The sequence below is a fragment of the Neoarius graeffei genome, chromosome 4, assembly GCF_027579695.1.
Source record: "Neoarius graeffei isolate fNeoGra1 chromosome 4, fNeoGra1.pri, whole genome shotgun sequence".
Classification (NCBI taxonomy): Eukaryota; Metazoa; Chordata; class Actinopteri; order Siluriformes; family Ariidae; genus Neoarius; species Neoarius graeffei.
This window is the reverse complement of record NC_083572.1, coordinates 85,654,442-85,681,275: the sequence shown is the minus strand read 5'-3', so window position 1 is coordinate 85,681,275 and position 26,834 is coordinate 85,654,442. Positions and strand designations below refer to the sequence as shown.

At 42.4% G+C, this 26,834-nt stretch overlaps 1 protein-coding gene across 5 annotated transcripts in view; it reads left to right on the top strand.

Moving 5' to 3' along the window:
- Positions 1-26,834, top strand: part of lepr (leptin receptor) — a 137,220-nt gene that overhangs the window by 65,350 nt on the left and 45,036 nt on the right. For all 5 annotated transcript variants that reach the window (XM_060919916.1, XM_060919912.1, XM_060919914.1 and 2 more), the window contains exons 9-12: positions 11,343-11,612; positions 19,293-19,401; positions 25,360-25,589; positions 25,683-25,834. In XM_060919916.1, the coding sequence (XP_060775899.1) occupies positions 11,343-11,612; positions 19,293-19,401; positions 25,360-25,589; positions 25,683-25,834 (761 nt within the window). The remainder of the gene's footprint in view (positions 1-11,342; positions 11,613-19,292; positions 19,402-25,359; positions 25,590-25,682; positions 25,835-26,834) is intronic.

Here is a 26,834-nt window from a genome sequence, read left to right as displayed (position 1 = left end):
TCATTTTTGGCACTTTTTCTGTTTGTGTAGATGGGAAGACATACTGAGAATCCAAATCGCCAACATTTGAAATAATAATTGTTTTGAATTATTTCTTGTCTTATTTAATGAAGGTTGTAATAGAATTAGCCTACATTTGGCTTAAGCTGGATGAGACAGAGACATAATTTTATAGCCATTTGTTAAACAGCTGACAGGGAACGTAATTAACCATTCCGGGAATGAAATGTTTTTGTTCTAACCGGTTCGGGAACGTCTATTTAATGGTGGAACCCAAAACCGGAAACGTTAAAATTCCGTTTCTGTTCGGAACGAACCAATAGGAAAAAAATTCTGGTTCAAAGCCCTGGGAAGAATCTACACATCCGGGTAGGATTTCATTCAAACTTCTAAGTTTAAGGACTGGTGACGTGAAAGATTAAAAAAGGACAAGGACATGAAATATATCTTTAAAAAAGGACAAGGACATGAAATATATCTTTAAAAATATAGGTTATAACACAGCATATTTTTAACTAGAGTGAGATTTTGATATTTTATGAATTTCTTGTATGGTTATTTTAATTACACTATTGCAGGGGAGGCACTGCCTTCCCTTCCGACCCTGGCCACACATGTGCGCAAGATATACAGGCAAGTTATAAAGGCAGAATAGGTTATTAGTACAAAATAATACTGGCGTGACACTCCGCTGCAGCCACATGAAGTGGCAGGGTTAAGTAATGTGCAATATTGAGTATGTATTATGACATTTTGAAATCAAGGTAATAGAATGAAAGTCTGAGTAGCGATGCAGTGGTGATCTACAGCTATTACTACTAGAGAAGCTTATAATTGCTGGTGTTTGTGTGTGGAGGCAGTGACAGAGGATGCAGTTCTAGTGGGTTGGTCTGATTCATTAAGATGATGGCCTGTAGGAAGAAGCTGCTTCTCAGTTTATGAGTATATGTTCCTGTACTGCCTTCTGGACGGCATAAGAGCAAACAAATTATGGCAAGGTTAATTGGGATTCCTGTAAATGTTTGGTGCTTTGTGTAGACAATGTGATTATGGACTTCAAGACTGGGAGCTAGAACCCGATGACTTTCTGAGCACTGCCGATAACCCGGTGCAGATCCGTTTTATCTGGAGATGTGCAGTAAACCAGAACGTATTTGGGTGGATCTGAGCAATTAAACGTGCAGTAGATAGAATATGAGCTCTAGTTGTTGCAAGATGAACTAAAAAACATTGGATTGATCTGCTTACTCCTGGACCCCACCTCCTAGCCATCTCTATGCACATGAAGCCCAATCTTCAAGAATCTATGGTGATCGGTGTGGATGTGTTCACCAATGCTAGTTCAGCTAACTAGATTGCTAGATTTCCATTGTCTTATTGTGGGTAGCAGAGATGTCCACAAGCGCTGGCGACCAGTGGTTTTCTTCACCTACACAGATGGTCTGCGCCAGCTACTCGATCCCATCCATCCATCCATCCATCCATCCATCCATCCGTTATCTGTAGCTGCTTATCCTGTTCAACAGGGTCGCAGGCAAGCTGGAGCCTATCTAGGGCTGTGCCGATAGACGATGCCATCGTCCATCGACGATGGTGGTCATCCATCACGATGGAGAGCCACCATCGTGATACCACGCCCCCTCCTGTCATAAACATGCATATACGGTATCATCTGGGCCTATTTAACCTAAAAAGTTAGTTTTTTGTTAGTTTAGTTAGTTAGTTTTGTTTAATATATAAATATATTATATAACATATAAATACATAATTATATAAATCATTATAAAGTAATATCCTATTACCGCTTGTTCACATAGGCTATGGTGCAGGGACGTGCTAGTGAACATAACATGTGGTTACACAAATACAGTATGCTACTAATAATACATTTTGACTTCATTTTTTAGCCTACACTATACTTTTAATGTAAAATTTGTCATGTTCAAACAAATAGCCACTATTAACGACTTCAGTCGGGAAATATTGCAAATATTATCAAACGGCAGTGAAGCGCAGACTTCGGCAGAAGTCAAATAACTTTAATCTGGTAAATAGGCCTACTTTCAGACACAAAATGGTCCACTCTAAGCCATAATGTCAAACCAAATGGAAGAATGAAGGTGATTCTGACAAATGTAAAGACAGTAAAAAAAAAAAAACAATATTAAATCATGATTTTAAAAGCTGGTGCAATAATTCAAACACTAATAAATTGGAAAAATTAGCGCGTTCAAGTGCGCACTAAAGGCCGAAACGCATCTTCAATTGATATGGTGTAAATAAACAATGAATAATAGCTTAAGTGTAGTTTCTTCTCATAGTTTGAATACTAGTCTTTCACTGTTAGAGCTGATTAATATCTTAGCGTGATCAGTGAGTGCTCGGGGAGGTTCATTTCCACCTGCGCTTTGCGCAGCTCATTTCTCCGAAGCCAGCTGTGCGCAAACGCAGTGTTGACTGCTCGGCAAACTCCAAATGCTCGGTCTGTACTGGCCCTCTGTTGCGCAAGCGAGTTGGTTATGGCCAGGTTCAAATTGTGCCCAAAACAACTTAACCACGGCCATTTCAATTGTCTGATGACTGCGACAATATTCGCCCCGTTGTCCGTTGTTATGCAGACGATCTTTTTCTCCTCTATTTTCCATTCGGCAAGTGTCTCGCGCAATGCGTCTTCTAAATTGTCCGCTGAATGTGTCTCTGGCATGAAACTCGTCTGCAGGCATTTGGACTGCATTGCCCACTCTCGGTCCACATAATGTACGGTAGCTGACATATAGGGCATCATGTTGCAGCTGGACCACATATCCGTGATCAAGGCCAAATATTCCACATCACCTAGTGCTTTTTTTTCTTTACGTGCCAAAGCCTCGGATGAGTATCTAATACTTTTAATAATAATAATAATAATAATATATTTAATAATGTGGTATTAAAATCCCCCCCGCCCACGATATGATCGTCCATCACGATGTTTGCACTGTAAACATCGTCGATGCCAATTAAGGGGACATCGCACAGCCCTAAGCCTATCCCAGCTGACTATGGGCAGTCTGCGCTGGCTACTTGATCCCAGAAAAAAAAAAAAAACCTTGCATTTCAATGTTCAAGCAATTTTATATAATCTCCGCTGCCCAAAATTTGCTGCAAATCCAATTATTTCACCACGACATTGTCTTCAATTTGGATCTCGCATAACTGGAAGTGACGCCATATTTGTTGATCGGTTCTCATGCTCTGATTGGCTGAGCCGGATCACATGACCACGCCGTAGCAGATGATGGTAAAGACGCAGTTGGTGGTTGTTGCAGATGATTTCACTCAGTTTTCACACAATGCCACCGAAGGAGAAACTAAAACCTTTGGTGGGCCAAATAAATATAAAGTCTGTTTTCTGCAGGGTTGTACATATAAATCGTAATTAATATTTTCATATCTAAGAATTATTTTCATATCCAGAAGCTACCCGGAGTGCCGAAGTTCCTATGGAGATGTCTGGTCCCTTAGCTAAGGCTTCATACTTATCAAGTGCTAATAACTAATTGTGTGCAAATATTTATGCTGAAATTAAAACTATACAATACCACAACAGAAGTACATCACACGTGCACCAAATAAGCTCACTATGTAGTTATGTTACAGAGCCAGGCAGCATACTACAGAGGGGAACTGAGTAAATCAAGCACACGCACATCTGGAGGGAAATTTCAGACATATTTTGCAAGGAAATGGTTAGTAATTTATTAGCTGAGAATGCACCAGAAGCTACCAGAAAGCATGTAAATTTCAATATTTTTGGGGAGCAGACCCCACTAGCATTAGCGTGCCTTTGGTGCGCTGCGGTGGCTTCACCACTGCAAATTCCAGAGGTTTTTTTTAGCCAGCTACTTCAGATTTTCTGGAGAACCCTGGGGTAGTTATGATAGATTGTTATACATGCAAAATACTAATACAGGCATTAATTCAGGTTGTTTATCCATGCAAATCACTGCACATTACCCATCCAGGAGAAAGGCAGTTAACTTTGTTTCCAACCTCCTTCACTTTACGGTCAGCATCTTGGATGTTCACCATCTTGGAAAAGCAGCTCCCAAATCTCATCTCATTATCTCTAGCCGCTTTATCCTGTTCTACAGGGTCGCAGGCAAGCTGGAGCCTATCCCAGCTGACTACGGGCGAAAGGCGGGGTACACCCTGGACAAGTCGCCAGGTCATCACAGGGCTGACACATAGACACAGACAACCATTCACACTCACATTCACACCTACGGTCAATTTAGAGTCACCAGTTAACCTAACCTGCATGTCTTTGGACTGTGGGGGAAACCGGAGCACCCGTAGGAAACCCACGCGGACACGGGGAGAACATGCAAACTCCACACAGAGAGGCCCTCGCCAGCCCCAGGGCTCGAACCCAGGACCTTCTTGCTGTGAGGCGACAGCGCTAACCACTACACCACCGTGCCGCCCCAGCTCCCAAATTTACATTTAAATTTCTATTAAATATAATTTACATTTTTGTTACAATTATTTATTCTTTGTGTATTTTTTTTTTTCCTGATGGCAATATTACCTGGGAACGCCAGCCATTTAAGCTCATGTTAAGACCAAGATAAAGGTTACAGCATGACACTTTAACAAGACACACTTCTCAGTATGTGCATTGCAACGTGTTCAATACACATTTTAAATGCATTGTTTCAATAATTACGCCTCATTCTTTTCTCCAGGTAGTTTAATTTTATATTTAATAATACGCCCACTGAAATGATTTACTAGTAAACATTAAAATGCTTGTGTGCAGTTCTGAATTTATCCTCTTTCTGCTGTTCCCACTAAAAAATGGCCAAGCAGTTCACTTCCACTGAAGCCATAAATACTCATGGCAGCAAGCGCATAGATGAAACGGTGTGCTTGCAATCATGTTTTCCACACTTTCTTCTTTCCATCAGGTCATTTTTAAAAAATCTCACCGGAAATTTCTGTAAGACTTTATCCTAGAAGCCCTGTGATGACCTGGCGACTTGTCCAGGGTGTACCCCGCCTTTCGCCCGTAGTCAGCTGGGATAGGCTCCAGCTTGCCTGCGACCCTGTAGAACAGGATAAAGCAGCTACAGATAATGAGAGATGAGACTTTATCCTAGAAACCGAACAAAAGCTCATAAAACTGGGATGCATGTTAGATTTTAGTGGTGAAGAAAGAAAAAAAAAAAACCAGGCAGGCAGTGCGGAGAACTATGGAGCAAATTACTGGAGCATGACTACATGGTTCATAAACTCGGTAAATGCCTGGGAGAGAATCGCAGGCCAGGGTATGAAGAGGAGAATGGGGAGGAGTGACAAAAGGTGTGACATCTGCAGGCTCTTTATAGCCCTTCTAGCCTTTTATCTTTTTGAGTATAACATTGTTTGCTAATGGATTGTGTTATGTAGTAAACCCTCATGGTGATCAGTTCTCTTTATGGTCTATTTACATGTTCTCCTTCATGATAAAAATAGTCTTCTGCTTGGTGTTCTGTACGCTCGAGATAAAAATGTCAAACAAAGCGCACGCTGAACTTCCTGTTTGTGTTATTTCTCATAAGTCATACCCCTATCTTTACTGCACAGCAATACAAACATTTTAGAGTCTGGTGTCAAATGACCAACTTGTACTGTTCAGATAGAGGAAAAATAACAATTTGCTCCAAAACCATCTCATTATCTCTAGCCGCTTTATCCTGTTCTACAGGGCCGCAGGCAAGCTGGAGCCTATCCCAGCTGACTACGGGCGAAAGGCGGGGTACACCCTGGACAAGTCGCCAGGTCATCACAGGGCTGACACATAGACACAGACAACCATTCACACTCACATTCACACCTACGGTCAATTTAGAGTCACCAGTTAACCTAACCTGCATGTCTTTGGACTGTGGGGGAAACCGGAGCACCCAGAGGAAACCCACGCGGACACGGGGAGGCCCTCGCCGGCCCCGGGGCTTGAACCCAGGACCTTCTTGCTGTGAGGTGACAGCGCTAACCACTACACCACCGTGCTGCCGCTCCAAAACCAAATGGAAGAAAATTAAAGAAGAGAAATCTGTGTGCTGTTTTTACAAGATAGACAGCTTGGTATCTGATCTGTTTCTGGTGTCTCAAACAAGTAGATAAGAAACAAATCAATGCTTTAATTATTCATAAGACCCTGGAATGAGGATACGGTATGTAAATGCATGTATTTAAAGTCAAATACGTACGATAATTTTAGCATATTAGTATGTATGTTATAGCAAATAGAGTGTGTTCTAATATCGAAACGAGACCATCCATCAATGATGGCGTAGCTCACGCCGGCCCCGTCTAGTCCAGAAGGAATTATCTAAAGTAGGCCACCTTGCGGAATAAATGTTGCAAGCTATATATAGAAGCTATATACACACTAGGAATACTTAACTATTTGCCAGAAAGAATCCAAAAACGGCAAGGAATTGACCGAGACAAAGTGATTTTTGTTGAACTGCTCATTAAGGCTTAATTAGTCCATAACTTCAGGAATAATTGTAATCAAGCAAATCTGGGTAGAAGCCCCAGGCAGACCTATCTTCCTGCCAAAAAGAATCAAAATTGGTGGAAGAACTGAGGGAGAAGAAGCAATTTGTGTGGAAACTGATCATTAGGGATTAATTACTCCATATCTTTAATATTAATTGCAATTATGCAAATCTGGGTAGAAGCTATATGCACCCCAGGCAGACCTACCTTCCTGCCAAAAAGAATAAAAATCGGTGAAGAACCGAGGGAGAAGAAGCGATTTTCGTGAAATGTGGACGACGTCAGACGGACGACGGACGGGTGATGGACAACACATGATGATCTTTATGTGTATTGGACATTTAGTGCACTCACAGGCTAATACCCAGGATACAAGACAATGCAAGAAATTGAGATGTTATTGAAAAACCACAAAGCTGAATCCTTCCGTCCTGAAGACTTTGCTCTGTTGGAAAACATACACTAAAGTTACAGACGGTTACAAATCACTGACACTGGAGGTTCCTTCAAAAAATGTTAAATCTCCTCATAGAAAACTTCACCATATCAACATTCACACACTTTATCCGTTTATATGGAGCATCTGTTATATAGTCAGTCCTAGTGTACAACCCTGATTCCAAAAAAGTTGGGACAAAGTACAAATTGTAAATAAAAACGGAATGCAATGATGTGGAAGTTTCAAAATTCCATATTTTATTCAGAATAGAACATAGATGACATATCAAATGTTTAAACTGAGAAAATGTATCATTTAAAGAGAAAAATTAGGTGATTTTAAATTTCATGACAACAACACATCTCAAAAAAGTTGGGACAAGGCCATGTTTACCACTGTGAGACATCCCCTTTTCTCTTTACAACAGTCTGTAAACATCTGGGGACTGAGGAGACAAGTTGCTCAAGTTTAGGGATAGGAATGTTAACCCATTCTTGTCTAATGTAGGATTCTAGTTGCTCAACTGTCTTAGGTCTTTTTTGTCGTATCTTCCGTTTTATGATCCGCCAAATGTTTTTTTCTTGGGGAAGTCATGGCCTAATGGTTAGAGAAACAGCTTTGGGGCCAAAAGGTTGCTGGTTCAATTCCCCAGACTAGCAGGATTGACTTAAGTGCCCTTGAGCAAGGCACCTAACCCCCAACCGCTCCGGCAAGAGTGGTGGCGTACCTTGTGTCTGATTAGCCAAAGAAAAACTGATGATGTGATCATCAGTTCGGGCATTGAACCCGACCAACTGAACTGACTGAATGTTTTCTATGGGTGAAAGATCTGGACTGCAGGCTGGCCAGTTCAGTACCCGGACCCTTCTTCTACGCAGCCATGATGCTGTAATTGATGCAGTATGTGGTTTGGCATTGTCATGTTGGAAAATGCAAGGTCTTCCCTGAAAGAGACGTCACCTGGATGGGAGCATATGTTGCTCTAGAACCTGGATATACCTTTCAGCATTGATGGTGTCTTTCCAGATGTGTAAGCTGCCCATGCCATACGCACTAATGCAACCCCATACCGTCAGAGATGCAGGCTTCTGAACTGAGCGCTGATAACAACTTGGGTCGTCCTTCTCCTCTTTAGTCCGAATGACACGGCGTCCCTGATTTCCATAAAGAACTTCAAATTTTGATTCGTCTGACCACAGAACAGTTTTCCACTTTGCCACAGTCCATTTTAAATGAGCCTTGGCCCAGAGAAGACGTCTGCGCTTCTGGATCATGTTTAGATACGGCTTCGTCTTTGAACTATAGAGTTTTAGCTGGCAACGGCGGATGGCACGGTGAATTGTGTTCACAGATAATGTTCTCTGGAAATATTCCTGAGCCCATTTTGTGATTTCCAATACAGAAGCATGCCTGTATGTGATGCAGTGCCGTCTAAGGGCCCGAAGATCACAGGCACCCAGTATGGTTTTCCGGCCTTGACCCTTACGCACAGAGATTCTTCCAGATTCTCTGAATCTTTTGATGATATTATGCACTGTAGATGATGATATGTTCAAACTCTTTGCAATTTTACACTGTCGAACTCCTTTCTGATATTGCTCCACTATTTGTCGGTGCAGCATTGGGGGGGGCGGCACGGTGGTGTAGTGGTTAGCGCTGTCGCTTCACAGCAAGAAGGTCCTGGGTTCAAGCCCCGGGGCCAGCGAGGGCCTTTCTGTGCGGAGTTTGCATGTTCTCCCCGTGTCCGCGTGGGTTTCCTCCGGGTGCTCCGGTTTCCCCCACAGTCCAAAAGACATGCAGGTTAGGTTAACTGGTGACTCTAAATTGACCGTAGGTGTGAATGGTTGTCTGTGTCTATGTGTCAGCCCTGTGATGACCTGGCAACTTGTCCAGGGTGTACCCCGCCTTTCGCCCGTAGTCAGCTGGGATAGGCACCAGCTTGCCTGCGACCCTGTAGAAGGATAAAGCGGCTAGAGATAATGAGATGAGATGAGAATTAGGGGGATTGGTGATCCTCTTCCCATCTTTACTTCTGAGAGCCGCTGCCACTCCAAGATGCTCTTTTTATACCCAGTCATGTTAATGACCTATTGCCAATTGACCTAATGAGTTGCAATTTGGTCCTCCAGCTGTTCCTTTTTTGTACCTTTCACTTTTCCAGCCTCTTATTGCCCCTGTCCCAACTTTTTTGAGATGTGTTGCTGTCATGAAATTTCAAATGAGCCAATATTTGGCATGAAATTTCAAAATGTCTCACTTTCGACATTTGATATGTTGTCTATGTTCTATTCTGAATACAATATCAGTTTTTGAGATTTGTAAATTATTGCATTCCTTTTTTATTTACAATTTGTACTTTGTCCCAACTTTTTTGGAATTGGGGTTGTAAGATGTTCCTTTTAAACTATGGACACACAACAGCTCACGATGATTTTGCAATGGGTTATTAACAAAAATGAAGCGTTTTGGCGACTATGCATGGCAATATACAGGCGAGCCAAAAGTTGTGGTCACACCGCAGGCGAACACTTGACTGTCACGGCCGCACTCGCTCACAGGACCCAGTCGTTATGGGAAACACCTGATGCTGATTTGAGTGCAATCAGCACACGCATATCAGGACACACAGGCTTTACGAAGTATTATCATCATGACTGTCATGTTTGCTTCTAGCTATGTTTAATGACTCTTTTCTTTCGGGTTCATTTGTGTTTTGTTACACTGCCCTTGCCTCACATTTTGTTTTTGTAAATCTCACACCTGCTAATAAACACTCTTCCTGCACTTACATCCATCTACCGCCGCATACCTGACAGAATACTTCATAAAGGCTCTGTGAAAACGGCGTCCTTATACGCGCGTGCTGATTACACTCAACTCAGCATCAGGTGTTTCCCATAATGACTGGGTCCCAAGTGCGCATACGGCGTGCTCCGAAAGTTCCCCGGCTATGCCGAGCCGCGGTGTTGATGAGGCTCCCGCGAGCATCGAGGACATGGATTCGAGACAAATGCACATCAAGAGGCTCGAAGAAGGTTCCACAAGCTTCTGGAAATATTCCCAAACCAATCTGCAAGTATTTGCGGCCACCAAATTTCAATACATGCACTGAAATTTTCGCAATGTTTTTGTCCGCTCACGAGGCGGAGACACACCAAAAAACAACTCGCAAAGCTCGGAGAACATCCGCCATGTATTGAACGATTGGTGGCGATGCTACCAATTTGTCATCGCCAAGTATTCGCAAACTCATCGCCAGCTGTAGTGTGAACAGGGCCTTAGAAACGATACTATATTGCATTAATATAAACCTTGCAGCCAGAACTACTGTTAGAAAAATAATCTAGTTAGAATTGCGCATGCTGTGGTATAAAAATGAGTAAGGATTTGATGTTGACTCCGAGTTGACACCCTTTCAAAAGAATACGTTATGAATAAAATAAGTTGGAGTGTTGCATTTACAGAAGAGAAAATTCCCTGGAGTCCCTGCAAAAGCACTGTGGCACTTTTTACACCACAAATACAGTGTTTAAAGGAACAGTCCACCGTACTTCCATAATGAAATATGCTCTTATCTGAATTGAGACGAGCTGCTCCGTACCTCTCCGAGCTTTACGCGACCTCCCAGTCAGTCAGACGCGCTGTCACTCCTGTTAGCAATGTAGCTAGGCTCAGTATGGCCAATGGTATTTTTTGGGGCTGTAGTTAGATGCGACCAAACTCTTCCGCGTTTTTCTTGTTTACATAGGTTTATATGACCAGTGATATGAAACAAGTTCAGTTACACAAATTGAAACGTAGCGATTTTCTATGCTATGGAAAGTCCGCACTATAATGACAGGCGTACTAACACCTTCTGCGCGCTTCGGCAGCGCATTGATACGGAGCTCAGATATCAATGCGCTGCTGAAGCGCGCAGAACGTGTTAGTACGCCTGTCATTATAGTGCGGACTTTCCATAGCATAGAAAATCGCTACGTTTCAATTTGTGTAACTGAACTTGTTTCATATCACTGGTCATATAAACCTATGTAAACAGGAAAAACGCGGAAGAGTTTGGTCGCATCTAACTACAGCCCCAAAAAATACCATTGGCCATACTGAGCCTAGCTACATTGCTAACAGGAGTGACAGCGCATCTGATTGCGTCTGACTGACTGGGAGGTCGCGCAAAGCTCGGATAGGTACGGAGCAGCTCGTCTCAATTCAGATAAGAGCATATTTCATTATGGAAATACGGTGGACTGTTCCTTTAATACACGAGCTGGATGGAAAATCTTGTCAAATTGTTTGCTTGCAAACAAGTCCTTCTCTATACCTGTTAAAACTAATTTATTCTTCACTTTTTTTTCCTCTTCTTTTCAACCCACAACAGTGAGCTACATCCCTACTGAAGTGTTCACCAGACCTGGCGCAGAAGTAACAGTGTACGGTGTGTTTCACAACCACAGCTGGACTGCCAGTAAGGCTGTGTGGATGCTGAATGGACAGATGCTTCCAGAAAGCCAATACCAAATGATCAACAAAAGGGTCAGCGCAGTCACTGTCAGGTCCAAAGAGCCTGGCTTTGATACCCTGATGTGCTGTTACCCGTGGGGGCAGAGATATAAGTGCAGCATTGCCTACACCAAGCTCTATGTAGAAGGTGAGAGAAACTGTGGTCCAAGCTCGGATTTTCTGATCTTGTCTCATTGACACAAAATGCACAGAAATATAATTTAGTAGAGTATTACTATACATTCACCTAAAATTGTGGAGGTCCGGTTACGTAAAACGTCTTGGCTGAGAAAGGTCCAATGGGCAACTAAAATGGCTGAATGGATGGCAGCAACCTTTTAATGCTTCAGCATTAAAGGGATCCTCCAGCAGAACTTATTTTGTGTAAAATTAGTCGTAGATTTCAGAAATCAAACTTTCATTTTCAGGCCCACTTTACACGGGGACGGTCTGAAACAAAAACGCAAAAGTCCGTTTTCGTTCTCACTTTTTTCCGCGTCTACACGACCGTTTTCAAGGAGGAAATCTGCGTCTATACGGTGACGCATAAATGTGTGGAATTCAATTGGATGTTGTAATAGAGTGTGCCGAGCGGATGGAGTAGTCAGTCAGAATGATGAGCAAAACAAGGAAAATTCTTGTACAAAAATAGTTTTCTTTTTATTCTTAAGCCGGCAGTTAACACAAACAGGACAAACAAACAAAAAAAAACCACTGATGACAAAACCAAAAAAAAAAAAATTCTGGGACAAAATGCCCGCGCAAGCTAGGCTACTCTGGCATTACTCACACAGAGCTCAAGTCATGCGTCCTCTCCCTGCCGAGGCCATCCCCCCAATGAACAGTGCAGCGCATATTTAAAAGACTACGGCACAGTCTTAACACAATTAAAATCAATCAACACATCTAGACAGATTTTAACAGTTCTAAACATTTTCACTGCATGCATTACACTCCTACAACAATGTGCAGACCTTAAATATTACAACAAACACTTACGTAAGATTTTTAGACCATTTCTCTCCGCTCTAATGAGCTGCTTTCCCGCGCATCGCGGAAGAAACCTTGAAAAGCGCTTTCAGACCTGCGTTCTGGTTTGGTCCCGCACCCGGAAGACTACAGCAGGTAAATGGCTACAAACATTTCTGGCTGATGTTAGATAAACTCTAGCAGAAAAGGATTCAGATGTTAAACGTGCGCACTTAATGAATCTTTACACGCTATTGTTTATAGTGAAAACTAATAAATGCTTGCGCTGTTTAAACCTGTCGCGTCTTTTACTACGAACACGTACCAAACATTTCAGGTTTACATATCTAAAAGTTGTAACAAATGTACCCGTAACAAAACATACTTGTAAAGCCCCCATTACCAAACCCACAACAGACATACAACACAGATTGTATTTGGAATGTCTTTGCAACTGTGGTTTAGTCCATTGCACTTGACCATTGAAACATGACCAGCGGGAGGAACCGCTGTTTAGTGACAGACGCATTGCGCTCTGTCACAGATGTGCATGCCAGGCGGTGCTGTGAAAGACCTCCGCTATGTCTGCACGCATGCGCAACGTCTTCCGTCTTGTCTGATCTGCACATCTGCGCCGCGAAAACTTTGACTACTCTGGCTATGGTAAGTAAGAAAGTAAGTAAAAAAGTAAGAGCATACTATACCCGCCTCTGTTCATTAACGGTATATGTGCAGATTCGGTATAGATGTTCGAAGGACTCCTGGACGTTTATTAAAGCTGCCAGAGCAGCTTGAAGGTCCGTTGGATCGATGTAATCAGACATGCTCTTACTTTTTTACCTACTTTCTTACTTCCCGGGCTGGCATGTACAGTATATGACATATGTATGACGTAAACGCGTACCCGACGTGAGCAGATCCGAGCAGAGTTTGGCGTATTGGGTAGTTTAGACGGATATGCAACGGGGGCTGTTTTTAACTTATCCACTCTGGAAGGCGTTTTCAATTTTTTCCGTTTTTCAGCCTCGGAAACGCCGTCCCCGTGTAGACGAAAGGCACTTCCGATAAAATATTTAGTCGTTTTTACCCGACAGCGTCCTCGTGTAAACGGGCCCTCAGAGACCAAATAGTTGTTGAGAAAATGCAATTTTTATTTATTTATTTATTTAAGAATACCGGATGGGCTACCTGCGGTAATGATGTATGCAATGATGTCGTCAGGTAGTGGTCACTTGGAGCAACTCAGCTGTTTTATATTCTCTGTTTACATCATAGTTTTGCTCGTTTTACAAGTATTTTTACTGAATTTATCAGTTTTTAAATAAGTACGCCTCAGTGTGTTTAAAAAAAAAAAAACAAAGAGTTTGCAGCGTGAGATCTCATGTCTGATCCAGTTTCTATCCGTGACCCTCTGCTACAGCTGAGGAAGCACACTTTGTATTTCCCCTGTGGAAATGCAGTCTAGTTCCAGCTTGTGCTTCTCTTTTTAGCATCATTATTGCATTTATGTGCATACATGTCAACCTATACGGAATGTCCGTATTTTATACGGATTTGATTCAATAAACGTAGTATATGGGCGTATGAATAAAGTTATACGAATTTTTAAAAAAAAACTTCAATATTTATTTAGAGCTATAATCAATTCCCACGATGATAAAATAGCGCATAACATTTACAAACGTACTGTACACCACACACAGCCAGTAAAGAGTCTTCTGAAATCGCGCGTTATCTTGTGGTAGCGAGACTTCGTTCCACTTCTGATCATGCGCACACCGCATTGCGAGAATCCCGCCAACCGGGAAGTAACATTTTCACCTGAGCGACTTTCACTAGCGACTGAAAAGATTCTGAATGGGCACTCCGGCAAGATCAACACAGACACTTGCTGTGACATGCAGCCTAGCGAGGTATTGGTGCAGAGTGCTAAAAAAGCTGTCATGGAGTACAATTCAGAACATTAGAGTGACACTTTGTGTTTTTGTCAAACATTGGAGCTTTGTATTCATTCTGAAGGTTTATTGTTATTAATATTGAATAAAAAGTAACTTGGATATATCATTGTTAATTATCATTCAAATTTTCAGCAAATTATTTTAATTTGCATCTTATACGGATTTTGTAAGGGAAATACGGATTTTGGAGGTTGGTTATACAGGTTTGAGTGACCAAAGGTTGACATGTATGTATGTGCCACACGATGAGGCATAATTATTTAAAAGCTGATAGATTCAGTAAAATACTTGTAAAACTAGCAAAACTACGATGTAAACAGAGAATATAAACAGCTGAGTTGCTCCAAGTGACCACTAACTGACGTCATCGCATATGTCACCACCGCAGGATCCGCCCATCTGGTATTCTAATAAAATAAATAAAATGCATTTTTCCTCGACAACTGTTTGGTCTCCAAAAATTAAAGTTTGATTTTTGAAATCCACGACTAATTTTGCACAAAATAAGTTTGAAAATCAATCCACTGGAGGATCCCTTTAATTATTATTATTAGCTTAGTCCCTCGTTTGCTGCTATAATAACCTCCACTTTTCTGGGAAGGCTTTCCACTACATCTTGGAGCATGGCTGTGGGGACTTTTTGTTCTTTCAGCCACATTAGCAAGGTCAAGTACTGAAGTTAGGTGAGGAGGCCTTAAGCGCAGTCAGCATTCCAGTTTATCCCAAAAGCCTAGGTCACAACCGGACGTACGATTTTTTGGCCGTGCGATTTTTGGCATTTCCCAAATCGCTGCGTTTTTTTTTTTTTTCGTGGAGAAAGACGCACGTTGACCGTAAGTTTGTCTTGCAACCTGAAAAAAAACGTAAGCGCCCGTAGAGTTTGTTTGACATGACAAAGAACCTCTGTGGCCGGTCTGCGGCCAGTCTACGGCTCGAAAATCAGCACGTCACACGCACGCCCTCCGTGCGTTTCTTGCGTTTTTTGCACGTAAACCGGCCGTAGGAGCACGTACGGCCGGTTGTGACCGAGGCTAAAGGTGTTCAGTGGGGTTGAGGTCAGGACTCAGTGCAGGCCACTCAAGTTCTTCCACTCCACTCTTGGTAAACCATGTCTTCATGGAGCTTGCTTTGTGCGCAGGGGCATTGTCATGCTGGAGCCTGTTTGGGCTCCTTAGTTTCAGTGAAGGGAAATCTTAATACTACAGCAGCCTATACTATCGTCTACTTCAGGGGTTTTCAAAGTGTGGGAGAGTCAGCCCCCCCTCAGAGAGCAAATAAACAACAGCGCCCCCCCCCACCCCTACAATTTTTGTTGTTGCTATACTTAATGTTCCATTCGTATTTAAAAAAAAAATTATTTTTTTCTTTTACACATTTTAAACATCTGTGCTTTTTTAAAACCTCTTTTTTTACACATTTTAAACATCTCATAGCATCGTTAGCTAGCACCTCTTGGCAGACAACACACTATGGCATTGGAGCATCTTCAGATCCAGTCCATGAAAATCCAAACTTTAGATAATCGTGGTCATACTTCCTTCTTTTTTTGCTTGGCCCAGACTCTGTCTCCTCCCTCACTGTAGCTTTAGGTACTAAAAATCGATCCATTTTGTCTCTGGTAAAGGCTAGCTGAAATTCGCTAAATCTCCACAATAGTAACTTATTCTGGTTTATTTTTCCTCACGTTGCGCCCCCCCCGAAGAACTCTGGCGCCCCCTAGGGGAGGCGCGCTCCACACTTTGAAAAGCCCTGGTCTACTTCCAACTTTGTAACGATAGTTTGAGGAAGAACCACATGTGGTGTGATTATCATGTATCGACAAACATTTGACCATATCATGTATATGTATGCATGTGGTTGGATAAGCTGCAGCAGAGGATCTGCAACAGAAGTTAAGCTGATTTATATTTATTCATGAGAGACACTGAACTATGGTCAGTTTTTGTCATTAATTTATCAGAGCTGCCATTTTTGTCTTTGTTCCCCCTCCAAAGTACTTGGTTTGGTCCCCCGAAGTACTTTACTGCTTCTGGATCTGGAGTGTAATTCATTAGTTGACGACCTTCGTCCAGTATTAAATATTGCTCTGATACTGATACTAATTTTATGGCGCTAATAACTATTGATCATAATGGTCAATAATTAAGGATTACTAGTGATAGTGAATTATGTAACTGCAACATGTAAATAATGTGCACTCTAAATTTACAAGAGCAAATTTAAAGCTCACCCTATCATCAGAGAGGTTTGACTTGCAACAATGCTGCATCCATTCAAGAACATGTCATCTTACTTCATAGTAATGAACTCGCAGTTGTTGCCCGTCACTCGGCCCTAGCGGAAGTCTCCGGCGAGGAGCGCCGATTACGAGGGCCCATACAATCGAAACTCCCAGGCGGGTGGGGGAGGGGATTCCCCGCCGAGGCTGTGCGCAGTGTGTTAGTGTGAGCATGTAGCCTATGGGAAATGAATAGTGCGTTGGAGTAGCACTAATCCCATGTTTTGGAAAATTGAAAATGTTGTCTTGGGCCCCTCTGGGGTGTCACCAATCCGTGTAAAAAAGTATGGAGTACCGTATGTGCGTCCAGCCATGTCGATTTGCACAGGTGAACAGAGAGAGACAAACAGCCAGCCTTCCTTTAGTAGTATAGATGGATAAATGCTATATTAATGAATGTAGATTTCCTACAGAGCATTTAAAGACACATTACTGGAGGTATAACAGATTAAGCACCGATATTCATTTGTTGGCCCCAGACTTACATTTATACAGACTTATACATCTCATACACACACCAATCAGCCATAATGTTATGACTACTAACAGGTGAAGTGAATAACATTTGATTAAGTATCTCATTACAATGGCACCTGTCAAGGGGTGGGATATATTAGGCAGCAAGACAACAGTCAGTTTTTGAAGTTGATGTGTTGGAAGCAGGAAAAATGGGCAAGCGTAACGATCTGAGTGACTTTAACAAGGGCCAAATTGTGATGGCTGGATGACTGGGTCTGAGCATCTCCAAAATGGCACATCTTGTGGGGTGTTCCTGGTATACAGTGTAGGGATGGCGAAAATCCCTGGACGACAACTGACAAATCAGAAACACCCATTCAGTCATGTCCCGCCCTCCTGCCCCAGTTGAAGACAGCTGCCACTCGGCGAAAGAAAAGTGTAGACACAGGCTTTTTAGCTTACAAATTACTATTCTGTTTTTTTTTTTTTTTTTTAATTATTATTAGAAGGCACATCGAGTTTAGTCCTGCCTTGGCCAGTGCATTCTGAAAGTATGTTTCGGTCTGTAGCCAACAATGCATGTTACTGCAGATCATATCTCTCCACACAAACTAAAGGCGCAGATGCCGACTTTTTCACAGCTGAATCGTGCAGATCCGATTTTTTTTTTGGGGGGGGGCGTTGGAGTGTCTGATTATAATTTCATCAAAGTAAATTCTGTATTAAAATTACTAAATAAGCAAATGCCATTACAGTCCATGAAACATAGTATGAGAAGATACGAGGGATATAAAGAAGATATAAGTATGAGAAGAAAACAGTAAATCAGAAAGCTGCGCACGTTTTCGCGGAAGCTGCGCAAATGTGCGCAGCTTTCTGATTTACTGTTTTCTTCTCACACTTCCTATGTTTCATGGACTGTAACGGAATTTGCTCATTTAGTAATTTTAATACAGAATTTACTCTGATGAAATTATTCAGACACTCCAACGCCCCCCCCCCTAAAAAAAAAATCGGATCTGCACGATTCAGCCGTGAAAAAGTCGGCATCTGCGCCTTTAGTTTGTGTGGAGAGACATGATCTGCAATAACATGCATTGTTGGCTACAGACCGAAACATACTTTCAGAATGCACTGGCCAAGGCAGGACTAAACTCGATGTGCCTTCTAATAATAATTAAAAAAAAAAACAGAATAGTAATTTGTAAGCTAAAAAGCCTGTGTCTACACTTTTCTTTCGCCGAGTGGCAGCTGTCTTCAACTGGGGTGGGAGGGCGGGACATGACTGAATGGGTGTTTCTGATTTGTCAGTTGTCGTCCTTACACCGCATGGCATGCCCCAAGTGTTTACAACACAGAATTCCAGGTTCTCCGCTCCAAAATCGGCAGCTTCAAAACGATTGATTTTTTTTTTTTAACCGACAACCAAAAAAAAAATTAACCGGTTGACGTTGATTCGGTCAACCATCGGTCAAACGGTCATCGGTTAACATCCCTAATACAGTGGTTAGTACCTACCAAAAGTGGTCCAAGGAAGGACAACCGGTGAACCGGCGACAGTCATGGGTGTCGAAGGTTCACTGATTCGCATGGGGAATGAAGGCTAGCCCATATGGTCCAATCGCACAGAAGAGCTACTGTAGGACAAACTGCGGAAAAAGTTAATGCTGGCTGAAACAGGAAGGGGTCAGCATGAACTTTTTCAGCAGTTTGTAGCTCTTCCATTTTTCCTGCTTCCAACACATCAACTTTAAGAACTGACTGTTCTCTTCTCTTGCTGCCTAATATATCCCACCCCTTGACAGATGCCATTGTAATGAGATAATCAATGTTATTCACGTCACCTTTCAGTGGTCATAATATTACAGCTGATTGGTGTACATCTTTCCTGTTTAGTTCCAGTGCATTTACTGACTAATCAAAAATCTTAAACCTGAGAAATCCAAGGGGTTCATCATCAAGATTTCCACCAATGATGATAAATCTGCAAAAGTGTAATGTCAATCAATTTTTATGGCCAACCCATATATCAGTCAACCCTCGGTCATCTTTTACATGTAATAAAAGTCCCTTAATTTATTACATTTAAACGAGAATGAACATGTATTCATTTACTTTCTATTGAAAATGTGCAGTTATATGTTTATAACGTCTTCATTTTCAGGATTCTTTGATGCAAATATAACCTGTCAAACCGATCAGCGTTCGAGAGTCGATTCAATGACCTGTAAATGGAATAAGAGTGCGTGGGCTGTGATACGCTTCCGATACAGGTATGCAGATTCACACCCTTCTTTTCAGATCTTTACGCCGATGTTAAATAAAGGCTTCTCTCACACTAGGGTCGAGAAAGTGCTGGCTGGAGCATCAGTTGCGCTCATAGGAAAAGCATCCAAGTTATACAAGCGTACGGCTCTTTCTATGATAAGGAGTTACTACTTTGTGACGCCACTCAAAATTTAAAACTGCAAGGGGATTATAATTAATAGTTCTAGTACCCTGGTACAGTATATACATCATAAAGGGGACATAACTCTCCCACTGGGCCGTGCAGGAGACCACACTGAAAACCGTGAAACTCTGATGTCATGTGTGTACCCTGGACACTAATTTTTGAGCCAAAAGATTTACAAAAATAGTCTCATCTCATTATCTCTAGCCGCTTTATCCTGTTCTACAGGGTCGCAGGCAAGCTGGAGCCTATCCCAGCTGACTACGGGCGAAAGGCGGGGTACACCCTGGACAAGTCGCCAGGTCATCACAGGGCTGACACATAAACACAGACAACCATTCACACTCACATTCACACCTACGGTCAATTTAGAGTCACCAGTTAACCTAACCTGCATGTCTTTGGGGGAAACCGGAGCACCCGGAGGAAACCCACGCGGACAACATGCAAACTCCACACAGAAAGGCCCTCGCCGGCCACGGGGCTCGAACCCGGACCTTCTTGCTGTGAGGCGACAGCGCTAACCACTACACCACCGTGCCACCCTTGGCTCCAGCTGTTTGAACAAAATTTCATGTAGATTTACCCAGGAAACACTACTGGAGTCAGAGTAGTGATAACACACTAAAATGTACCTTGTAAGGTTGTTATTAACCTGAGAAATAAAAAAAAAAAAGAACGTTAGTCATAAAATATTTATGAACTGAAACTACAGGAGTCACTGGTGCGCAACACTTGTAACACGGTCGGCATTTTACTGGACAGACTACGACTTTCACCAACGTCTCCGCCATTACATGCATCCCCAATGTCTCGCGCAGTGACATCACATGAGTGTGTCTGGAGATCCCCAGGACCGAGTTAGCTCAGTCTTAACACTTCCAAGTAGGAATTAGCGGGCACCTGTTTCACGCGTAGCAGTTAGACAGAGGGTTACGACTGTACATTTAAATCCAAATAAAAGAAATTTATCAGAATTTTTTGCCAAAAAACTGTCAGATTTACATCTATTTAACACACACAAATACGGCTGGCTTTTATTCAATTTTTAAAAATAGCCTTTTAAACACTATCTGAACGATCGCAACTTAGATGGACGGAGGATGTTATGCGCATGACGCGATTTTTGATCGGCGCTCACATGGATTTGGGAAGAGTTAGAATGAAAATATTTTTCCTGGTTTAACTTCAGGTTTAAGCTTTTCCATCAGTACACTAGAGTACAATTTTAATTTTCTTATTCAAGTGATATTGGATTGAAATACCAGCACCAATTATGTCACAAAACAGGTTTCCAAAACAGCGCATTGACAAAGACATTGATGAATTTTAAAAAAAAAATTTTTTAAATCCAACAACATACCTCGCTCATTTTATAAATACTAACTAACCGACAAACAATGACAACAAAAATGTGTGGTTTTTATTTCTATTTATTCTCACTCATGCTACACACCCACAAACCTGGCATATGGCATTTGTAACCCCTTATTATAAAAAGAGCCATACATGAATAAACTATTCATTAGGGTGCATCAGTTGCCCCCTAAAAATGAAAAGTTCCTCCGATCATGATGCATTTTTGTTTTTATGTTCCTTTTGGTAAGAAAACACACTGGGTGGCGGCACGGTGGTGTAGTGGTTAGCGCTGTCGCCTCACAGCAAGAAGGTCCGGGTTCGAGCCCCGGGGCCGGCGAGGGCCTTTCTGTGCGGAGTTTGCATGTTCTCCCCGTGGGGGTGCTCCGGTTTCCCCCACAGTCCAAAGACATGCAGGTTAGGTTAACTGGTGACTCTAAATTGACCGTGAGTGTGAATGATTGTCTGTGTCTATGTGTCAGCCCTGTGATGACCTGGCGACTTATCCAGGGTGTACCCCGCCTTTCGCCCGTAGTCAGCTGGGATAGGCTCCAGCTTGCCTGCGACCCTGTAGAACAGGATAAAGCAGCTACAGATAATGAGATGAGAACACACTGGGTGAAATATTTTGACACAATTCAAAAGTTTAATGGTGGCACCAGGAGCTCAAAGTTATGGAAAAAGCTGCTATTTTATGACTTTTATGACAAAATTTCGATCACTTTTCATGAAACATTATGGCACCTTATAGAGTATACCAAATATCTTAGATACACATTTTTAGTACACATTCTAAATATATTATCAAGCACAGTTTGAGTTTTAGCTGTCCATTGAATCATTGTTCAACTACTTTTAAACAATACAAATGTATTATGAATCACATTAATGCTTCTCAATCCCTCGCAAAGGTTCTTAACATGATCTCTGGCTCACAAGAAATCAATAAATGGAGTCCAACATTGTGATTCAAACCTTACGCGAAAACATAAAATAAGCGTTTTTTGGCAAAAAATGAACCTCATGGTGCCACCATTAGACTTTTGAATATGGACAAAACATTTTACAGGATGTCTTTATTGGTGAAAAGGAACACCCAAACAAAAATGCATCAGATTTTATGAAAGTGAGGGCAACTGATGCACCCTACTATTTATTCATCTACAGTCTGGGTTGTAATGGATCCAGAGCATCGCCCAAAACATCCTGGATGGGATGCGAGTCTGCAGCAGGGCACCATACACACACATTCACACTTAGGGGCAACTTGGAGCAGCCAGTCCACCAACAAGCATGTTTTGGGGAGGTGGAGGAAACAAGAGAACCCAGAGAAAGCTATGCAGACATCAGGAGAACATGGGGAACTCCATACATGGAGTTAAAGATAAAACCAGGGAACCTGAAGCTGTGAGGCAGCAATGTTATCCACTGCACCACTGTGCCCCTCACTAATAATAAAGATTAGCTTTATTTTTCTTTTCATTTAGGCAAACTATGGCCTTATTTTTGTCTAGACAGAAAATCAGGCAGAACACTTTTATAGCCAGACAGCAGTTATTAGGATTCTCTATGCATCTGCAGTTGGCATTCAATTATTTCCCATTTAAGCTCCTTATATTTGTTCACGAGCAAAACTAATGTTCCATCAATGCTCAGTCCTCCATGTTTGTTATTTTTGTTTGTCCCCTGAGCTGTGTTGTGTGTTTAGTGATAAAACAGCGCTTGACGTCACTTAAAAGTTGAGTTACGGATGGCATGGAAACGAGCATTGGAAGCATTGAATTTGAATATATACCGTATAAGACTCCATTGCATAGGACGGCATGTAACCCAAAAAGCATCTAGAGTCAAGACAGCCTTATTGTGTTCTCTCTATTCTCTCTTCTGTTATTTATTATCCCCCGCCAAACTTTGTTTGGGCAGGGGATATAGAAACGGGTTCTGTCTGTCCGACTGTCCGTCCGTCCAGTCATGTTTTCGTTTTCGGGCCATATCTTTAAAACTACTGAAGATCTCTTCATGAAACTTTGTATACGTGTCAAGCAATATGTGAACTGATGCCTTTTGATATTTTGGATTTTTGAAAGTAAGTATTTTTCAAATTTTTACATAAAAAATTGATTTTGACTTCGTTTCTAAGAGCAATGTTCGTTTCCAGAGCATATATCCAAAACTATTCATGATACGGATTTGAAACTTGGTATACATGTTAACAAGGTGATGTAGATGTGCCTTTTCATCCTAAGAAATTTGAGAAATTTAAATTTTTCATGTCCCAACAGCTAGCCGCTGTGTCCGGGGATCAGGTCGTCAAGGCCCCTGCCTTCGACTGCCACCCAATCCATACCGCACCAGTCCCTTACTGCTACCTCTGTGGGTGGTGAACCCACAGGAGGTCGGGCCCACGTCACCTCTTCGGGCTAAGCCCGGCCGGGCCCCATGGGCAAAGGCCCGGCCACCAAGCGCTCGCAAACGAGCCCCAACCCCAGGCCTGGCTCCAGGGTGGGGCCCCGGCTGCGCCATACCGGGCGACGTCACGTTCCTCAATGACCTATGGTCATGAGCTTTGGGTAATGACCGAAAGAACAAGATCGCGGATACAAGCGGCCGAAATGAGTTTCCTTCGCAGGGTGGCTGGGCGCTCCCTTAGAGATAGGGTGAGAAGCACAGTCACTCGGGAGGAGCTCGGAGTAGAGCCGCTGCTCCTCCACATCGAGAGGAATCAGCTGAGGTGGCTCGGGCATCTTTTTCGGATGCCTCCTGGACGCCTCCCTGGGGAGGTGTTCCAGGCATGTCCCCCCGGGAGGAGGCCCCGGGGAAGACCCAGGACACTCTGGAGGGACTATGTCTCTCGGCTGGCCTGGGAACGCCTCAGTGTTCTTCCCGAGGAGCTGGCCGAGGTGTCTGGGGAAAGGGAAGTTTGGGCTTCCATGCTTAGACTGCTGCCTCCACGACCCGGTCCCGGATAAGCAGAAGAAGACGAGAGACGAGACGAGAGAAATTTTTCATGTTTCCATGGAAACAGACTTAGTCTCTCAGGTTAGTCTTTGGGGTAGGTTTTGTTTCCGGAGCAGAACTTGAAAACTATGAGTGGTATGGTCTTGGAAGTTGGTATATGTGTTGATGAAGTAATGTATATGTGCCTTTTGATACTAAGAAATGTGAGAAACTTTTATTTTTAGCTCAGCTGGACCAAAGGTCCGGTGGGTTTATGCCATGGGCTGCTGAGGTCAATGTAAAGAGGTAGGGTTGGTTTCCTGCAGCAGAACTTGAAAAATGTGACAAATAATGTCTTGAAACTTGGCATATAGTTGGTATATAGGGCGGGGGATATAGATGACTCGGCCTTCTTGTTTAGTTAGTTATTTATTAGCTCATCTGACCATAAAATGGGCTGTTGCCATGGTGTGGCATCCGTTGTCCGTCCATCGTCCACAATTCAGTTAAATCGTATCTCCTCCGTCAGTTCTCCATGTTCCGATTGTTTTGTTTGAAAGAACTAATCACTTCACACTAAACTTTGTTGTTGTTTTGGCAATTTTTTTTTTTTTTTTGCTAATGAGTTAGTAATTAGGCCAAATTAACAAATTTTCCAGGCCTCTCACTACAATTGTATCTCTTCTCTCATTTCTCATCTGATTCCAGTTCTGGTCGATGTTTTGGGTAGATCTTCCCTCAGGGAACAAAACCTTGGTCATTTTTTTGTTGATTTTCCTGTTGTAAACAATTTGTTTATTTTCAGTTAAATCATATCTCCTCCCTCAGTTCTCAATGGATTTTAGTTCTGATTGTTTTATTTGAAAGAACTCGACCTTCTGCATAAGACTTGGTCATTGCATTGTCAATTTTTTGCCAACAAATTAGTAATTAGGTCAACTTAACACATTTTCTTCTGACAAGAATTGTATCTCCTCTCTCATTTATCTTGCGACTTCAGTTCTGATCGATGTTTTGGGTCGAGCTTGCCTCAGGGAACAAAATGTAGTCCTTTGTTGATTTTCCCGTTGTAAACAATTTGTCGCGGAGGTTGGTCCTCTCTCACATTGTCACATTTCAGTTCTGTTTGATGGTTTGGTCGTCATGGTTGTTTTGATGGCAGGCCAGATGATCTAATACAGGGGTGTCAAACCTGATCCATAAAGGGCCGTGTGGCTGCAGGTTTTCATTCCAGCCATGCAGCAGCACCCTGATTTGGCTCATTCAATCAACTGACACACCCACCCTTTAATCAAGGGTGGGTGTGGCTGCAAGTATTTGACTGTGTGAAGACAGTTCAGTTGATTGAATGAGCCAAGTCAGGTGTGCTGCTGCATGGCTGGAATGAAAACCTGCAGCCACACGGCCCTTTATGGATCAGGTTTGACACCCCTGATCTAATACATCCTTGACATTCTGGTTTGTTTGTTTGTTTGTTTGTGTTTAGACGTTACAGGCGAATGTGTGAGGAGATACCACATGAGGATGATACCACGGTACAAACACATGGAGAAACCATGGCTGGGGTAGAGGAGTGCCCAGATGGAGCTGGAGATTACCGTGAATGCACCCTGCGAAACCTAAGCCTGTTCTCCTGTTATAAGCTGTGGTTAGTGGTGGAGGGTGGATATAACAAAGTGAGGTCACTTCCTGTTTTTGTCTCACCTATAGACTATGGTGAGTGTTTGAGGTTATTATTGCGATATTGCCATGTTTTGTTCCATGACGGGAATGACAATAGTGATACACAGTCATGCTTATGTTCTCCAGTGAAACCGTCTCCACCCTCAGACCTGGAAGCAGTCACTTTACCCAACAAAACACTAAGCGTAAGCTGGAAGCGTCCTCACCTGCCTGCGTATGATCTAAAATATGAGCTACGCTATGTACCTATGCGTTGGATGGCAGATTTACAGTGGAAGGTAAGGAAAGATTTCAACTGTACCATGATCATGTAGCGTGCAGTTAGAGACAGGATGGAAGCGTATTTTCAGTGTGTCGTTACACAAATCTGTAGACAACATCAAGGAGGAATGGTCCGTAAATTAAAATTGATACCAGGGATGAGTTGGAAAAATGCAAGAACAAAAAACAAGGCTCGGTAATGCATGAAATCCCTCAACAAGACTTGGAAATACTGTGGTATAAATAGACAGATGGAATAAGGGCTGAACATAGAACAGGTGCACACACACATTTTGGAAACGAACCAATGACGGGGCAGCTAAACCAAAGCAAGTCGCTTAAAGGGGAACTGAAGTCATTTTTAAACTTGCTTTATTTCTTAATTAACGTGTTATTCAATTACGTTTTCGGTTTTAGTAACCTTATATCGTGACTCGTATTGGCAACTAATCGCAATTAAATATTATACTTATCGGCCTATTCGGTTTTTAGCCGTGTTGAATTTAGCTCGTTTGGTCCACGGCAGGCGTCGCTTATCCGCACGATCTTCACGAGACTTGTGCAAGTGTGCAAGACTTCGAAACGTGAAGTGTCAGCCAGGTGTCAGTGCCGCCATTTTGAAAACTGTTTTCCAAACAAAGTACTGCACAAAAACGAGTTTAAATGACGATTACTGCCTACTTTTTTCAAACTTTCCTGATTGCTATCAAAACAAACAAAACTTCTGGCTTGATCACATCAGCATTCGAAAGACGGCACGCGTGTTTTTGACAACGTTGGCAGATGTCGGTCACTTTGATTTCCGCTGTACGTTTTACTTCCATCCTACGATGTCTCGCACAGGTCTCAACGAATCTTGTTTACGGCCATCGCTTTGACATACGGACTGATATATCACAGAGCATATTTCAAACACTCATAACTTGCTATAGCAGTGACAAAAAATAGCTATCAAAAATGCATTCCGATATTTAATAAAATGGGAAATAGAATTTAGATAATAAAAAATTTGCCTTC